At 39.8% G+C, this 17,131-nt stretch overlaps 1 protein-coding gene across 1 annotated transcript; it reads right to left on the bottom strand.

The window, feature by feature from the left end:
• Positions 1–8,140: 8,140 nt before the first annotated feature.
• On the bottom strand, positions 8,141–16,526 carry CDX4 (caudal type homeobox 4). Its single transcript, XM_003360369.4, has 3 exons — positions 16,025–16,526; positions 9,944–10,089; positions 8,141–8,820 (listed from the first exon to the last, which is right to left on the bottom strand). The coding sequence occupies exons 1-3, from the start codon at positions 16,524–16,526 to the stop codon at positions 8,614–8,616; spliced, it is 855 nt and encodes a 284-aa protein (XP_003360417.1). The 3' UTR covers positions 8,141–8,613.
• Positions 16,527–17,131: the final 605 nt, after the last annotated feature.

Here is a 17,131-nt window from a genome sequence, read left to right as displayed (position 1 = left end):
GAATTTATTTTATAGTCTACTTTCTGCAACATTAGTTTTGCTAACATAGCTTTCTTTTCATTTCCATTTATAAGGAATATCTTTTTCTATCTCCTCACTTTTAGTCACCCTATATTTTTGATTGGAGCATTTAGTCTGTTGACATTTAAAGTGATTATTGGTATGTATGTACTTATTGCAATTTCGTTACTTGTTTTTTATTTGTTTTGCAGTTCCTGTCATTTTTCATTTCCTTTCTTTCCTTGTGGCTTGATGATTGTCTTTAGTGTTGTGTTTGGGTTCATTTTTCACTAATTTTGGTGTATCTAATGTAATTTTTTAATCTTTAGAGCCACACCTATGGCATATGGAAGTTCTCAGGCTAGGGGATGAATCAGAGCTGCAGCTTCCAGCCTATGCGATAGCCATGGCAACACCAGATTCAAGCTGTATCTGCAAACTATGTGGCAGCTTGCAGGAACACAGGATCCTTAACCCACTGGAACAAGGCCAGGGATCAAACCCACATCCTCATGGACACTATGTTGGGTTCTTAACCCTCTGGGCCCAATAGGAACTCCTCTAATGTATGTTTTTGATTTATGATTATCATGGAATTCATATGGTTATTGTATATTTACTTGTTTTCAATGGATAGCCATTTCAGTTCAAATGCATTCTAAAAGATCTGCATCTTTTACTCCCTTCCCCAATGTTTTGTGTTTTTGATGTCATATTTTACATATTCATTGTTTATTGTAGTTATGTTTGAATTTGCAATTTTTGTCTTTTAACCTTTGTGGTAGCTTTTTAAGTGGTTGATCCACAGTACTTACTACATGTTTTCCTTTACCTGTAAAATTTTTCTTTTCCTTTAATTTCCTATTTCTTATTGTAGCCTTCTCTTTTCCACTTAAAAGAAGATACTTTAATACTTCTTATAAGATTAGTTTAATATTAATTGCTGCATCCAGTGCTGCCGAGCAATGGGAGATCCTGAAGAGGGACAGCACAGCATAACAAAGCACAGAAGACTCTTACATTTAGAAAAGTGGGGGACAAGGAGGCACTCTGTTCTGCAAAACAAAGGCACTTAGGTTTTAGCCCTTGAGCCTTTTATTAGGGAAGGTGATGTAGGTTAATGTGCAAAATCAGGTGCAGTTAATGATAAAGCTATTTTGGCACATGCGCCAAATTTGTTTACTGCATCATTCAGCAGTTTCAATGGTCTCCAACATCTCCCCCTTTTTTATTTATTTGTTACATAAGAGCAGTTCTAGTAAATTTTGATTGCAGAGCATTCACCTGGTTTCTATGGATCAATCCAATTCTTCAGACCATGCCCACATCAGGTCTCCAAGTTGAACAGTCACATTCAGGGGATGGAGGTCTGTCTCCATCCTCCTGGGAATCTATTTTTCCAGCCCTCTTTTTAAAATATGGTATGGGGCGATGATCCTCTCTTTTGTAGCTACCTCATGCTGGGTAGGGGTGACAAGTACTGGGTGGCTGTATATGGTAGGTTCCTACTATAGAGATTGGGAAGAAAATAAAAATCCTACTATAGAGATTGGGAAGAGCAAAACCCTACTATAGAGATTGGGAAGAAAAGAAAAATAAGATTAAACAGAGGTTTGGAATTTAGGTTGAAACCAGTACTGTTGAAGGAGGAGTGTAGTTTTACCTAAGTAGGTTTTAATGTTAGATGTGGTATTAAGACATAAATAACAGGAGCTATTGGTCCTTATACATGTTGTCTCCTTTTTGTTGTTAGAAGGAGACCTTGAAAAGGTAAGATTGCAACTGCCAGGTGATGCTACTTTGAGAACAGCTGGCGGCATCAAGTCTGACAGGGCACATAAACCTTCCCTAAGTTCTTAGCAATACAAAGACTTGTCTAAAATTACTCCCATAATATTTTCTAGTATTACCTTGGATGTCTGACCCACAGCTACTCTATTCTGCCTCTTGTTTTTTTTTTTTTTAATGGCCAATGCAGATGCCACTGTTAATGATTTGTTTTTCTAGATATGAGAAAATGCAAGCATTTGGGTCTAAAAAATCCTTACCTGAGACCAAAATATCTGAGGGCCTGTTCTGTCAGTTTTTCCATCTCCATATTGAGCTCTGCTCAGGGGGTGCCGTGGGCTGGCAGCTGCAGTGGCCCGTGTTTTACTCCATGTAAAGGCTAATGCCAAGTGCCAAACTTCAGTTCACAGTGTTTCCCCATTGTCATAAATTCAATCATAGTTTCAAGAGGCATTTCTTGATCATTTCATCCCATGGTGCTAGGAATGAATATTCCTAGATCTGGCAAAGATTTCGCTGAGAGGCAACTCAATGTGCTATTGCTGAACTAGGCCTTATTAACAGCAGCCAAAAGTCTCTGGACCAACTATCTTTCTCATCTATTATGGTCCAGGAAAATATTCCCTCTTGTTGCATTTTCCCATATTTAGAGATCACTGACCTCATATGGAACTGTATATCATTTTATCAGAGACTCAGTTACAAATTTGGCAACGCAAGAAATAGCAATTTTGTGAAAACAGTTAATAAAATATAGATAACAGTATTAATAAAGTCAAACAAAAATTTAAGTGAAGAGCTTTCACCCCATTCAGCTGGCTTAGTCGTTTCTTATCTTCAAAGGAAATTATATACTGGCTTTGTTCATTCAGCCCAATTTCCTAGTGTTGTTAGGATGGTTATCCCTAGTTTAATTGTTCCCAAAATAAAGGAGTCTTTTAAATTAATATAGTCTGGCAAAGTTATAGCTATTGGCTAAAGTCTCACTTGTTGCTAATTGAGCTTGAGTAACATTAGAAAAAAACATTTATGGCCTGGGTCAGAACAGGTTATTAACTGGCCAGGTGTGGGGGATCCCACCTAGTAACATCAATAATAAGAGCCTTGGAGGGCAGAAACCCACCAGGGTAAATCAGAAGTAAAACAAATAACCATACAAATCAGGTGTGACAATCTTGGGATAGTTGATCTACTTCTGATTTTTTCTTCTTTTTGTCCAGGCATTGGTGTTTTATTAGGGAAAGTGACATAAGTTAATGAGCAAAATCAGGTGCAGTTAATGATAAAGCTGTCTCAGTGGGTGTGCTTTTGCACGTGCACCAAATTTGTTTACTGCATAGTTCAGCAATTTCAGTGGTCTCCAACAATTAATGAATGCATTTAGTTTTTGCCTATCTGAGAAGCTCTTTATTTCTCCTTCAATTCTGAATGGTAACTCTGCTGGCTAGAGTATCCTAGTTTACAGGCTTCTCCCTTTCAGCACTTTAAATATATCATGGTACTCCCTTCCTGCCTGCAAACTTCCTGCAGGAAAATCAGCTGGTAGCCTTGTGAAGGTTCCTTTGTATGTGACTACTTTTTTTCTTTTGATGCTTTAAAAATTCTGTCTTTAACTTTTGCCACTTTAATTGTGATATATCTTGTGGGTCTCTTTGTGTTCATCTTATTTGGATCTTTCTTTTTTTCCTGTACCTAGATTTCTGTTTCCTTCTTTAGGTTCAAGAAGTTTTCAGCCATAATTTCATCAACTACAATTTCTGCCTCTTTCTCTTTTCTGGTACCCTTATCATGTGAATGCTAGTATGCTTGATGCTGTCCCAGATATCCCTTAAACTATCCTTATTTTTTATATTTGTTTTTCTTTTTTGCTGATCTGACTGGGTGATTTCCACTTTTCTATCTTTTGGATCACTTATGTTTGCCTGTATCACCTAATCTGCTGTTAATTCCTTCTTGTGTATTTTTCTTTTCAGTTATTGCATTCTTCAGCTTTCATTTTTTTTTTATATTTTATAGTTCTTTGTTAATGTTCTCTCTGTGTTCACCTATTCTTTTCCTAAGTTCAGTTAGCATTTTTATTATTATAACTTTGAAGTCTTTTTCAGGTAAATTATTTTTCTCTGTTAAATTAGGGTTTTCCCTGAGCTTTTGTCTTGTTCTTTCATTTGAAACCTGTTCCCCTATTTTCTCATTTTATTTAACATTCTCTATGTCTCTATGAAATTACGTGCAATAGTTACCTATTCTGGTCTTGAAGTTGTGTCTTTGTGCAGGGTCTTCCTATGCAGGTTTTTTTTTTTTTTTTTTTTTTTTTTTTTTTTTTTTTTTGTGCCTAGTGGCTTAATGGGAGAGATGAATTTGAAGTAAGCCTGGGCTACATCTCTCTGTACACTGGCCTTTGTGGGAGATAGGGCTGGAATCAGAGGGGCTAAAGACAGAGCCAGGTGTGAGTTGGGGATTCTCCTAGGCTCAACAGTGGTCATTACCCTATTGGAGCTGTGACTGGGGCCTGAGTGGCTGGAGGAAGAGCCTTGGTGTGATGAAAGTCTCCACCTTGGTTGAGGGTACAGCTGGGGCCTGGGGGCTTGGAGCCGCACTTCTGAGCTTGTTCCACTTATTTTCTTGGTATGCGTGTCTTTATTAGAGGCAGTGTTGTGGCCATAGGGGTTGGAGCCACACTACTGAGATGACTCTGCTCCTTCCCCAGTGAGTACATGAGGCCTCCATCTTTGGAGGGAGCAGTGCCAAAGCAGGAGGGGCTGAAGGAGTAGACTAGTGTAAGCTATGGGTCATGCTGAGACAGTCCTGGCAGGCTGGCCAGGGCACCAGGCAGTTTTTCAGTCTACTGCCTCCATGCTGGGACTGGGGGTAAGCAGGTCTTTTGTGTGTACTTTTTAAGAGTGGAGTTTGGGGAGTTCTCATTGTGGCTCAGCAGGTTAAAGACACAATGTTTTCTCTGTTATGCTGTGAGTTCAATCCTTGGCTTGGCTCAGTGGGTTAAGGATCCAGCATTGTTGTAAGCTGAAGCATAGGTTATAGATGCAGCTCAGATCTGGTTTTTCCATGGCTGTGGCTAGGTTGCAGCTACAACTCCAATTTGACCCCTGGGAAACTTCCATATGCTTCAGGCATGGCCATAAAAAGGAAAAAAGAGTGGTGTTTCAGTTTCTTATATCCCTTGGTTATACCTTCCTGATTTTTAAAACCAAATAAGGGAGCTTGATTTCCCAGTGTTAGACCCTAGGGCTGGGGTGCCTAATATGTAGCTCTTACCACCTTCTCTCAAGAGAGGATTCCTGAGCCTCTGATGTAATCCTTTTCTTCTGGGTCATCAGCTAGGGATGTGGGTCCTGACTAGATCACTTCTCCCTTCCTACTAGGTTGACTATGGATCTTTGTTTACAGCCTTGGTTGTAGAAGAGCTGCTTTGCTAGTCTTCATGCTATTCTTAGAGTTTTTATTTGTGATTTTGATGTGTTTGTGGGAGGGAAGTAAGCTCAGGGTCTTTCTACTCTGCCATCTTGACCATGCCTTTGACCAGTGTTTCTTTTTCTGTAAGATGTGAATAGCTACTTTTACTACCAATTCGCAATATTGGTCCTTGCTTTGCATTGGTACTACAAGATTCAATGCCAACATACCTTGGTCTCTCCCTATCTTCTGAATCCGTCATTTTATGAGATACTCACTGATGATCAATTATTGGTGTCCCTCCTTAATAGCACACTAAGACATGAATACAAAAGAAAGTGATCCTCACCTGGGGGCTGAATCTAAATTATCTAAGGTGACTATCTCCATATACTAACTCCTCTAGTGAGTTCCTCCCTTATGCATTGTTGTTAGAGTTGCAACCACTCTGCTGTGTTTATTTGTAGCTTTCTTAAGGCATAGCTGGCATATAAGACTGCATGTTTTTGAAACATAAAAGTTGATTTTTTGACATATGTATACACCCATGAAACCATCACCAGAATTAAGATAATAAACATGTCTACCACCTCACAACATGTTCTTCATACTCTGTTATAATATATCGCTCCTTCCAACAACCCAACTCCCTTGCTGGCTCTTCCTGCTCTTCTTGACTTAGTTTGGTAATGTTAAAATGTTCCAACGCAGAAAAATTCTCTGGATCTGAGTCAAGAGTAGAAAACTTCCCTTGGGCCTTGCTTTCTTCCTCCTTTAAAAAGAAGTCAAGCCCTCCCAAAGTCTTTTCTTTCCAGCTGAACATGAACAACTCTAAGACTAGACCAAGGGCCTTAAGTGAGGAAATAGGAGATTGAAACATTTCTGTAAATTGCAAGCAGGATTTCACAGATGAAGTAAAATAAACTAAAGAAAGATTTGTTTCGTAAGAAAACTTCTATTATATATAAAACACCATAAATCTGAAAAGTAATGAAAAGTAGAAAATCTCACTATCTTAGCTGAACACTGTGTTATTTGGCTTGTCTTTATTCATGACTCTTCCCCCCACGAGAAAAAAATTCTTTATTGAAACCTACTTTGAATGCAAACTTACTTGAGTTTTTGCGTTTAACCTTCTTTTCTCTACCTACTTCCAACACACACCACCATAAAATAACCATAAAAGCATGGGGTGTATATTTTTCTCAGGTCTCAGAGAAAGAATCAACATGTTTTCTTAGAGGAAGTGGCTGCAATATACTATTAAGAACAAAAGCTCTCTATTGTTGTTCTGCTAGCAGGTTCCAGAGAATTAGAATCTATAAATAGAGAAATGTTTATTCTCTGTGGAACAAAAAGTTCACAGCAGGAGAAAATAACCCACAAGGAAATACAACTACTATAGCCAAAGGCATACCTTTGTTGGGGTGTGTGTGTTTGGGTTGAGGAAGAGAACTTCTGCGTGTACTTTTGGAACTTTGGAAGTTAGCTCCCTCATCCTTACAATTCCCACCTTCTCTTTACTAGATTGGAAAGACATTTTAATGTTTTTCTATATCCAGCACTCCAGATGGCTTGTCAGCCAGTTAAGATGCTATGTAATCCACCCCATATTTATTGGGGGCAGTGAGGTAGAATAGACACCCTTTCTGAGATTTTCATAAGGAGAGGGAGGATAAATTTTTTACTCCTAACCCTAAGATGATTGATAGACAGTTATGATCAAGATTCTATTTTCTTAAGAATTTCAAAGATGTGTTTTGAAAAGGAAAGGAAAATTGTGCTCTGATTGTTATCCTACTTTAATCAAATATTCTTTTAAACCCTCTCAATTTAAAATGGTTCAGAGTTCAGCCTGTGGCTGCTTTATTTTTTATTTATTTATTTTTTTGGCCATGCCTCTGGCATGCAGAAGTTCTTGGGTCAGGGATCAAACCCATGTCACAGCAATGACCCAAGCCACAGCAGTGACAATGCCAGATCCTTAACCCACTGAGCCACCAAGGAACTCCAATTTTTTTTGTTTTATTGTTATTATATTTCTTTTCTTTTTAGAGTTGCACCTGGGGGCATATGGAAGTTCCTGGGCTAGGGATTGAATCAGAGCTGCAGCTGCCAGCCTACACCACAGCCACAGCAATGCCAGATCTGAGCCACATTTGCGACCTATGCCACAACTTGCAGCAATGAATGATCCTTAATCAACTGAGAGGCCAGGGATCGAATCCTCATCCTCATGTATACTACTCAGTCCTTAACCCACTGAGCCACAGTGGAAACTCCTCTTCTCTCTTTTTTTTTTGTTAATATGTGTTTAGATTTTTTTATCTGGCTGCACCTGAGGCATGTGAAAGTTCTTGGGCCAGAGGTGGAACCTGTACAGTAGCAGTGAAAATGCAAGATCCTTAACCCACTGTACCACCCAGGAACCCTGGCCACTTTGGCATTCAAACTGTAAACTGGACCAACACCACAATCTCCAGAAAACTCTGCTTACTGCAGCCCAAGTTGTGTATTTGTAACCTGTAAACTGCAGCTTCTTGGGCCACACTGCATTGACATTGAACAGCTGAAGGTGATGGCAATGAGAGAGGCTAAGAACATACAGTGTCCTTGTGCTCATGTTAAATCTGACTTCCCTTTCACACTATGACAGTAAATGGAGTGGAGAGACAGAAAAGGGAAGGGTTATTATATGTGTTGGAGATCTGATCTTTCTAATGACTCAGCCAAGCTGGTCTGCATTGTTCTAGTCTGATTTCACTGTTTTGGGAAGATTTGAAATTGAAGCTACAGATTGGAAGTTTGGATATAAGATAATTGATGACAGACAAATATGATCAAGGGACGAAAGTGTTTCTTTTAATTTATCATTTTTATTAACAACTGACAATGGATTCAGAATCACCTTCTGATGATTTTTAAAACATTTGTCCTATTATAAAAATACTGTTAGCTTTTGAAATTAGACACTTGAAAAGGTAGCTAGAGATAGATAAATTTCTGCTTACCTTTTCCTCGCCCCCTAAAAATAGCATCAAAAGACACTTCCAGCATCAAATGACAAACACAAGTACACATACACAAATGTGTATCCTGACAGAACTGTTTTTACAGTCTGTTCACAAGCAAATTTCTGAAATTGTGAATAGAACTGCAAGGGCTTGTGATAGTAGCTTTTAATTATACAGCTTACCACCAAGCTCTCTGAGTAACTGACATGACATAGCACACAGTAGTTTTCTGGGGATAGTTTCTAACAGTAAGTGACCCCTGAATTATCTTCAACCCATGGCAGTTCTGAATACTGCTTTATAAGGAATTACATAATGTTCTAACTCCTCTGCTGATATCTTAGAGACTAAAAAGACAGCGCTAAAGAAAGGGCAACTTCCATTTCTCTTTGCCTTTCTTTCATTCAGAAACTATGACCTGCTGTATCTCAATAGGCTGAAATCCACGGACAGCAGATGGTGTGGTGAAAAAAGTGTTAGGTAGTTCCCCAGGGCTGATGGAGCCAGAGTCACTTTGCACTGAGCCTCCACTGTTCTCAAACTGAGATATTTTCTTTTTGATCATCTTCCTCTCCTTGGCTCTGCGATTCTGAAACCAGATTTTCACCTGAAACAAAAAATACTTTGGATTTAATGGAGCAACATACCGAATGCACTTTTCATTGTCATTGCTGATATCGTTCAAAGACTTTAGTATTTACAAAGCCCTTTGACATGCATCACTTAATTAAGCCTCACAATGACCTTGTGAAATATGCCTATGTAACAACAGGTTAAAAAAATGCTGAGACTCAAAGAGGGAAAATATCTTGCATGAGATGAAACTGAAATCAAGTTCAGGGCCTTAGACTCTAAATGCAGTGCTCTTTATACCTCAACCAACATGTGTGTTGTGCAGGTAGAAATAAATAATGATAGAATGGCAGGTGCTGAGGCATGGTGATTAAAAAGGGAGGGTTTTAAATAGCAAAGGTGATTACAATCTGTCTTTAAAAGAAGTAAGAATAATGAAACAACTGGATGAACAAGGGTGTAAAATACAATGTCTCTTTCTGTGATACCAATGTACCTTCATATAGGGCAATTACATTAATAGACTTTATAGTTCTAGAATTCTGTGATTTTGGGATTACTCCTAAACCTAAGTGAAAAAACATTAGGTAGTTATGTAATGTCAAAATCTGGGTGAATGGAAACCACTGATCCTTGTTGTGATTTAATCTTTGCTGAGTATCCACAGTAAGCTAAATTTGAGACAGGAATCATAGGATTACATAGGCCACATAAAATTAAATCTCTTACCCTGAGTAATAGAAAAAACTTGCTTTAGGGAGCACTGTCGGTGTTCAGTTACTGTTATAATTTGACTTATATGAACCAGATAATTGCCATGACTGAGAAATTTTCATTTCACACATTGTTTGTGACTACTTGGGAACCACATCAAGGTTTTGACCTGGTTGATCAATTGATCAATGGGAGTTTTAATCCTTTTCCACCCCACATGTCCCTGCCCCTTGTTTCCACATCTACATAGTGCCCACCATTCAGTTATTAATAAACCCACCAACCAATGATACTAAACTAGGAGGTCCAGTAGGATGACTTTAGGAGGGCTTGGAGAATGGTTTGGTTTTCTGTTTTGCTTCCATTCCTGCTTACAGACTTCCCTAAAACTTCAGTCTATTAAAATAATTATATGAAACATGTTGGATGTACTTCTGGTGTACCTGTCTCTCAGAAAGGCCTAAGTTGACTGCCAGCTCTGATTTTCTCCGAATGGTGATGTATCTATTGCAGTGGAATTCCTTCTCCAGCTCCAACCTTTGATGATCTGTGTAAACCACACGATACTTTTCTTTTGTCCTGGTTTTCCCTGTTAGGGGAGAAAGCAGTGAATTTAATCATATTTTGCTTCTTTTGAGATTGTTTCGGTTGGAGGAATCATAGCCACTGTTCCCACCCTTAGCTATTGCTTTAAAACATAAAACAAGTACATTTTTTGAACCAAATGTATAATAAGCCCATTTCTCCATTAAGTAGTTTGTCATCTGTGGCTATTTTACATATATATACATATGATTCCTTCAACCAAAACAATGTAAATAAAATACATGTATTTATATACGTATATATAAACACACTTATCACACCACCATTGACATACTCTTATACCAAAGCATTTTAAAGCAAACGCATAAGCCTTGGTTTTCATTTCCTTCACATTCACATATGGGAAAGGCATTGGCAGTAGTAGCAACATCCATTATACATGAACTTCCTTTTATATTTTATGCAGTTCATTCATACCGTTTCCTATTGAAACTCTCACCTACCCTTTCAAATTATGCAGAATGTATCTTATCCCCCTTTTACAGATAAGGAACCTAAGTTTTAGTGTAGGTAAGTAACTGCCTTTGTGCTAGTGAGCTGAGGGGCAGGGATCCAAATACATACCTCTGACTTCCAGTCCATTGTGCCAAATGTTATTTCTAGTTTAAAGATGCTAGGAAGCATTAGAATGGCCCAAGTGAAGCAAGCTGCTTTTCAGCCTGACATTCTAATTATATATATATTCTAGAGACAATTTCATTTGGTTAGTAACTAGAAAAGAAAACATCTTTTGTCACTTTGATTCTATTCTAGGATAGCTCCTATTACCTAATAGAAAAAATAGTTTTTTGGGAAGTGTTAAACAAGTTTTTATTCCTAAGTGGATAATGAGTGGGGGAAGGAGGGGGGTGTTGACTTAAGCATAATAAAATGAGTATTCTAATATTCTTTGAAAGGATATACAAACATTTGTTTTGTGTTACAACGTTTAACTAATTTCTTATGCTCTCCTTCAAATAGAGTTTTATTCCTCCTTTCAAATTTCCAAAGGTGATTAGGAAGTTTCTCTTTCTTTTCAATTTTTCTAACCCCCTCCAGGATCTTCCTCCTTTTCTCTATGGCTTTTGGCAAACTCTTTCTGATCTTCCCTGGTTGTTTTTGATGTGAAGTTTTGGGGAGCGATCTGTAAGACAAAGCTTTCTTTAAAGTGTTTCCCTAAACTCCATTGAGGTGTTAAGATGCAGCACAAGCTTAACAAAGGAGCTACATAGCATCAGATCCTATCCTGAACCCTCTTTACATTCAGAAACACCAGCCAATTGGTTTGGAATTTACAAGCCCTAAACAAATGTCAGACACCCTTTCATCTCCAGAAAAGAAAAAAAGGGGGGACGTGAATGTAGAAACAAATTCTAGATCAGAGATATGTTTTAGGATTAAACTAAATGGCTGAACAATTCATGAACTAAACAAAACTTTCGCTCTTGAAAATGGAAAACAATGAGCCCCATTCAGTTAATCTATCTCAATGGTCCAAACTTTGAGCTGGTTTTCTTTTTTGTATATTGAAGTATAGTTGATTTACAATATTGTGTTAGTTTAATATGCAGCAATGTGGATGGACCAAGAGAATATTGTGCTTAGTGAAATAAGTCAGAGAGAAATACAATATATCATTTATGTGTAGAATCTAATTAATACAGTGAATGTGTATGCAAAATAGAAACAGATTCACAGATACAGAAAACAAACTTGAGCTTGTTTTCTGAATCTAGGAAATCAAGAGTCTGGCATTTGGTCTGTCACAAAGGTAGAATGTATATTTGAGGTCATGATGAAAATGTTGATGTTTAATTTATTTCCAGAACCTCAAATCTTAGAATCAAAATATATCTTTGAAGAGATGTTTCCTTAAACCCTTCCTAATCCCAAAGTGAGGGAGTGTTTAAATTCTAACTTGAGGCAGAAGTTAAAATTCAACCTGTGTGTGTCTGTTTTCCACTCTTTGATAATCAATAAATATAACCAGACTTCAAGAACTATGGAGGGTTGCAGTCCTTCCCCACCCCCAATGGTCATAAATTCCCTTCTTGCAGTTTCTTCTGAGGACAATAAAGTCAAGACCAGGCCTCTTTATTTGCCATGAAAATCCTCACCCTTTCCGGCAATATAACCCCTGAAGAAAGGAGTAATGAGGAAGAGCCCGGCTGCATATCAAAGCCATGCAAAGTGTTAAAAAGTGTCTGTTGCCCCAATCTGACAGATAAGACCTCAAACCTCAAGAAGACACAGATCAGGGGGAAATATTAACTGCACAGTTAACAAAGAGAAATGAATTCCCATTTCCTCATGCTCCTCTTGTGTCCCTCCTCCCAAATTTTCTTCTTTCTACCTCTTTCATTGCCTTTGCCCTTAAATGATTAAATCTGGTTGAATGGGTTTTGGACATTTTCTAGTAGAGCTAAATGCTATTTTTCCATGCTAAAACATCAACAAAGCACTAAGAACACCAGCATTTATTGTTCAAGTTATTCTCTTCTCTCGGAGATATTTCTGAGGGTGAGGGAACCCCTTCTCTGGCGCTATTGTGAGTTAATTTAGGAAAGTAACTAGCCTTAAAATATATAACAGGGCTGCTTCCATAGCTCTGTGGTGGGGATTTCATTGCCTCCCCCTGCCCAAACTTCTGTAGTTCCCACTACCTAGAAGACAGTATCCCCACAGAGTTTGCAAATAAATGTCATTATATATGGTGACTTATCATCACCCTAAATGTGCTCATTTGAGAGACTGGCTGTGAAAGTGTTGTTAGGCAGAAAAGCACTCTCCAAAGCTCGGGTTATGATATTGATGACAATGAGGGTAAAGTTGATGAAAATCAATCTCTTTCTATAGGCAGCAGAGTGCAACTGACACCATCATCACTTTCCATCTTATGTTAATCTTTTGCTGCTTTTAGCTAAAAATTGCATCAAAATTCATTCATAAAAATTGTGCAGTGAAATGAGCAAAACCAAGAAAGATAATAAGCTTCAGGAATTATTAAGTAACTCATTTTCTGAAGTGTCCTAAATGAATAAAACCTTTAAAGTATAACTTCGTCAGTGTTTTTGTGTTTTGTCCAGTGGGTAAATCAGAATTATTCAAAGTTACTTCTTTCTCTCTTCTTCTTTCCCACCACTAAAAGAAATCCCCTCTCTAGCACTGCTTAGGTTTTCACATGCCAATGCTCATCCAAAGCTACAACTCTAAGAAAAGAAAAAAAAAAAAAAAAGATTTCTAACTGTACTGCACTGATAATGTTTAAAATATGAAAATACTTAACTTTTTTGCAGAACCTTTCTGTCAGGTTCCTTTTCATAAAATTTTTAAAATGAGATGTGTATTGGAACGGACTACTTAGAAAACCAAGTAGAAATGAAAATAGCTCACTTTTAAATCAGATCATTTAGTGGACAGTCATTTATTCCGTATGTCAGTCCCCTTTCTCATTCAAAAATCAAATGTGATTATAATGACTATGAAATGTTTTCTGATTGTGCCCTAAATTGTGTATTTTTCTTTCTTTAACTTAAGGCTATTTAAAACATTCTTCAGTGATGGAAAGAGCTTTCATTTGATTACATAATCAAGGAGGGATTACTTCCATTTTGTAGTTCATCTATTTTCTTCTCAGCCAAATGTTGTCCTATAATACTACAGAGTGAAGTACAAAATTTAGGAGGATCTAACTGATTCATTAATTTAACAAATACTTGTTTAACACTCACTTTGCGCTAAGCATAAAAATGGGTGTCTGAGTTCAGAGTGATACAGAAAGGAGATCAGTTTAATTTTCATGTGGATTTCATAACCCAAGATCTATGGAAGGGCTTCAGTGGGTTCATGAATCTCCCCAAATTATTTTCAAAATGACGTGTGTGTGTGTGTGTGTGTGTGTGTGTGTGTGTGTGTGTGCGCGCGCGCATGCGCACATTTGTTCTTTTGTGCATTTTTCTGGGGAAAGGGTCCATTCTTTTCATCATATTCTTAAATTGTTGCTATATGAGCCTTGGGCTACAAGAATATAGTAAAGAAGTACTTTGATAAAATATTAAAATGAAACAAAGATTGAATTTAATAAAGCCTCATCTATAGGATAGGCTGCCAGAAGTCAAAGGGGTTCCAAAATCATTCAATTTAGAATTTCTCATAGAAATTAAGGAGAAAATCTTGTGAAGGTGGCATTGTACCACCAGGTTTGAAGACTTAGTGAATAAAATACCATAAGTCATTTAGAGTCCATTTCTAAACTTCTCCTGGCACCAGAATTATCCAAGAGAGGGACTCTGATAAATGCAAATGGAAGACTTTTAAGCAGAGAAACCCATCATATTTTCTCTCATAAACAGAAAATTCATGACTCAAGATAATTTATTTTATCTTGTCCTCTTCCTTTCCTTGTTCCCTCTTCCAAACAACATACTAGTGACTTTCTTTTTTTAAAGTGTTTCAAAACATAATCCTGCACTGGGAGCAGCTACTTTTCTGGCTTTTGTATCTTTTGTTGATGGTTAGGGCTTAGTGAATACATGTTAATTACAACCCTAAGATTAGATATAATAACAACCTTGGGAGAGACCCACTCTAACTTTATTTTTTATTCTATTTAGTCAGCCGAGTCATTTTTATTTCAAAAAACAATATGCAGACTTACTTCCAGACACTTTAAAGCTAAGTATTTAAGCTCTACTCTTAAGTTGGAATTGCCATCCTAGTAGTGTCCTAATCAATTGGAACTGCTGCTGCTTCCTCTGGGCTGAGTCCTCTTAACTGTAAAAGTTGGTCCCTTCCCACCCTCCTGCTTTTGCTTTATTTAGGGGGAGAAAAACTGCAGAACTGTGAGCAGAAGCATAATCATTGTGGACAAATGCTATTGAAATGTCATTTCTTCCCCAGAGGGATGAAAGTAATAGAGCCGAATTTTACTAATTTTCTCTAATGACAGGGAGCCATGGGTTGGAATAATAAGAATGTGATAAAAGAACAACTATAGCTGAAAACAAACATCTCCCCGCCTCCCTCCTCCACCCCCTGTCCAAGATTAAAGCAGAGCACCCACTTCCCCGCCCCTGACTCCCAGTAGCCGCCCACCGGCTTGCTGGTAGGAGCGTGGGTTGCCATTGGGCTGGGATCTCTGGGCCTTCCCACGTGCCGCGACAAACCTGAATCCAGCCCTGGCACTAGAGATGCCTGCCAGGACTGTTATGAGAGCTTTAATCACTTACTAATGCTGGAGCTAACATTCGTGCACTCCCAGGGGATGTTAGGGTTAAGAAGCTTATTATGTCGCACTGGCGTGCTGTAGCTTTTTCGCAGTCTCCACGCTTCCATTGGCAGAAGCTGTAAGAAGGCACTGAGTTTGAATCCAGCTGGCCTTTGCCAGCTTGGGCGAAGGAAGCTGGAGTTTCCTTGAGAGTCCAGGGTGACGAGGCTGCTTTGCTATCGGGGACTTCGTGGCTAAACTGGAGGGTCTGTTGCCAACCAAGCTCCGTGAAACTAAGTTGAGATGGGAAAGTTTGAAATAGAACCGGCAAGCAGCAGTGACTGAGCATCGGGATACACTGTCTGTCCTGTCTTCATTCACCCATTGATCTTCCTCATGCATCGATTTTCTCATCTGGGCAACTGCGGGGTTGGATCCTGGTCCTTGTGGCTCAGCATGCCCATTGTCCACCCGCTGTTTCCCAGACTGATCAGAAAATGGTGTAAAAGCCCCCTAGGGTCGGTTTAGTTTCAAGCACCACACTCTACTTTGAGCAGAGGCACAAGCGAGGGAAGTAACTAAGAGCTGGGGCCCTGAGCAGTCAGCCACACGGTGGTCTCCTCAGTTAAGCTGTCCCGGAGAAGTATGAGGAATAGGAGGGCCGGAAGGCCAAGAGAAGTAGAAGAGAAGCGAAGGAAGGAAAGGTGTGAGAGCGTTGTAATCGATTACTCACCAGTCACCTGCACGGTCTTGCGCATCCACGCATAGGGGCTGTGGCGGCTTCTGCTGGGAGAACTGGCGTCGGCGGTGCAGGCGTCGACTGGGAACAGTGATCCGCCGGCTGGTCCCGTCAGGCCGCTGCAGCTGTTTCCACCCCCTGCGGGGGCCGGGTTGCTGTATTCCGGCGAGCCGAAAGCGGCGGGGCTCGAGGTCATGTCGTTCATGGGCACCGTGCCCATTGTACTGGACGGCCCGGGGTAGACGTTCCAGTCTTCCCGAGGGGGACTATAGGGTGAGCCCCAGGCCCCCAGAGATGGCCCATGAAGATCCGTAGCAGGCATATGGGGATACCCCATGTAGTGCGCATAAGCTGGGGCCGTTGCGAAGTTGGAGGCTTGCAGCGGACTCCCACAGCTCCCAGTGCCGCCAGCCTCAGCGGTGCCACCTCCCGCCGGGCTCCTGAGAGTGCCCGAGTACATGGCCGCTTCTTTTTCCAAAAGGCAGCTTCTGTACATAGTGGCTTGGGTATGAGAAAGGAACACCCTAAGCCATCCTGAAGTCCCTGTAAGGCCCTAACCCAACTTTGAGAAGCAGTAGGTAATCAGTAGGTTAGTCCGTAGCTGTGCTGCACGCTCCTCTGCGCCCCTCAGACTACTCCATCGGCATTTCCTACCCTGACAGTTTCCAGGTGACTGGTAGCCCGGTATAGATGGGCCCCCAAAGGCTGGGCTGACGTCAAGGGGCTTTAGGCTTTTACATAGCATTTGCATTCAAATGAACGGCCATTTCACTTTCACAGGGATTGTTCACTCTACACTCCCTCTCCCAGAGCTCTGGGGCCTTTCTGTCTCTTTCTCGCTTGAGTCCGTCTGGTTCCGTGGCACTAATTTTGCACTTTTGGAGGCAGGAGCTTCTCTAAAGCTCCCTCTAAATTGAGATGGAGGCGTGCAGAATCAGGGCCAAATTCTACTCTTTGGGATTCAGTCCTTACTCCAGGGTCTCTTCCCTTTATGTTGATTGTCCCATACCCAGCCTGCATCCGTGGTATCCTCTCTGCCCACATTCCCTGTCACCAGTACTCCACATGGCACTGGCCCATGATACCACTGAAAGGGGTTTT

Source organism: Sus scrofa, chromosome X (genome assembly GCF_054392235.1).
Source record: "Sus scrofa isolate SSC_HxYL_T2T_F1_AM1 chromosome X, Sscrofa_HxYL_maternal_Yorkshire_Landrace_v2.0, whole genome shotgun sequence".
NCBI classification, from domain to species: domain Eukaryota; kingdom Metazoa; phylum Chordata; class Mammalia; order Artiodactyla; family Suidae; genus Sus; species Sus scrofa.
The sequence above is the reverse complement of the archived record's forward strand: the minus strand, read 5'-3'. Positions and strand labels throughout refer to the sequence as shown.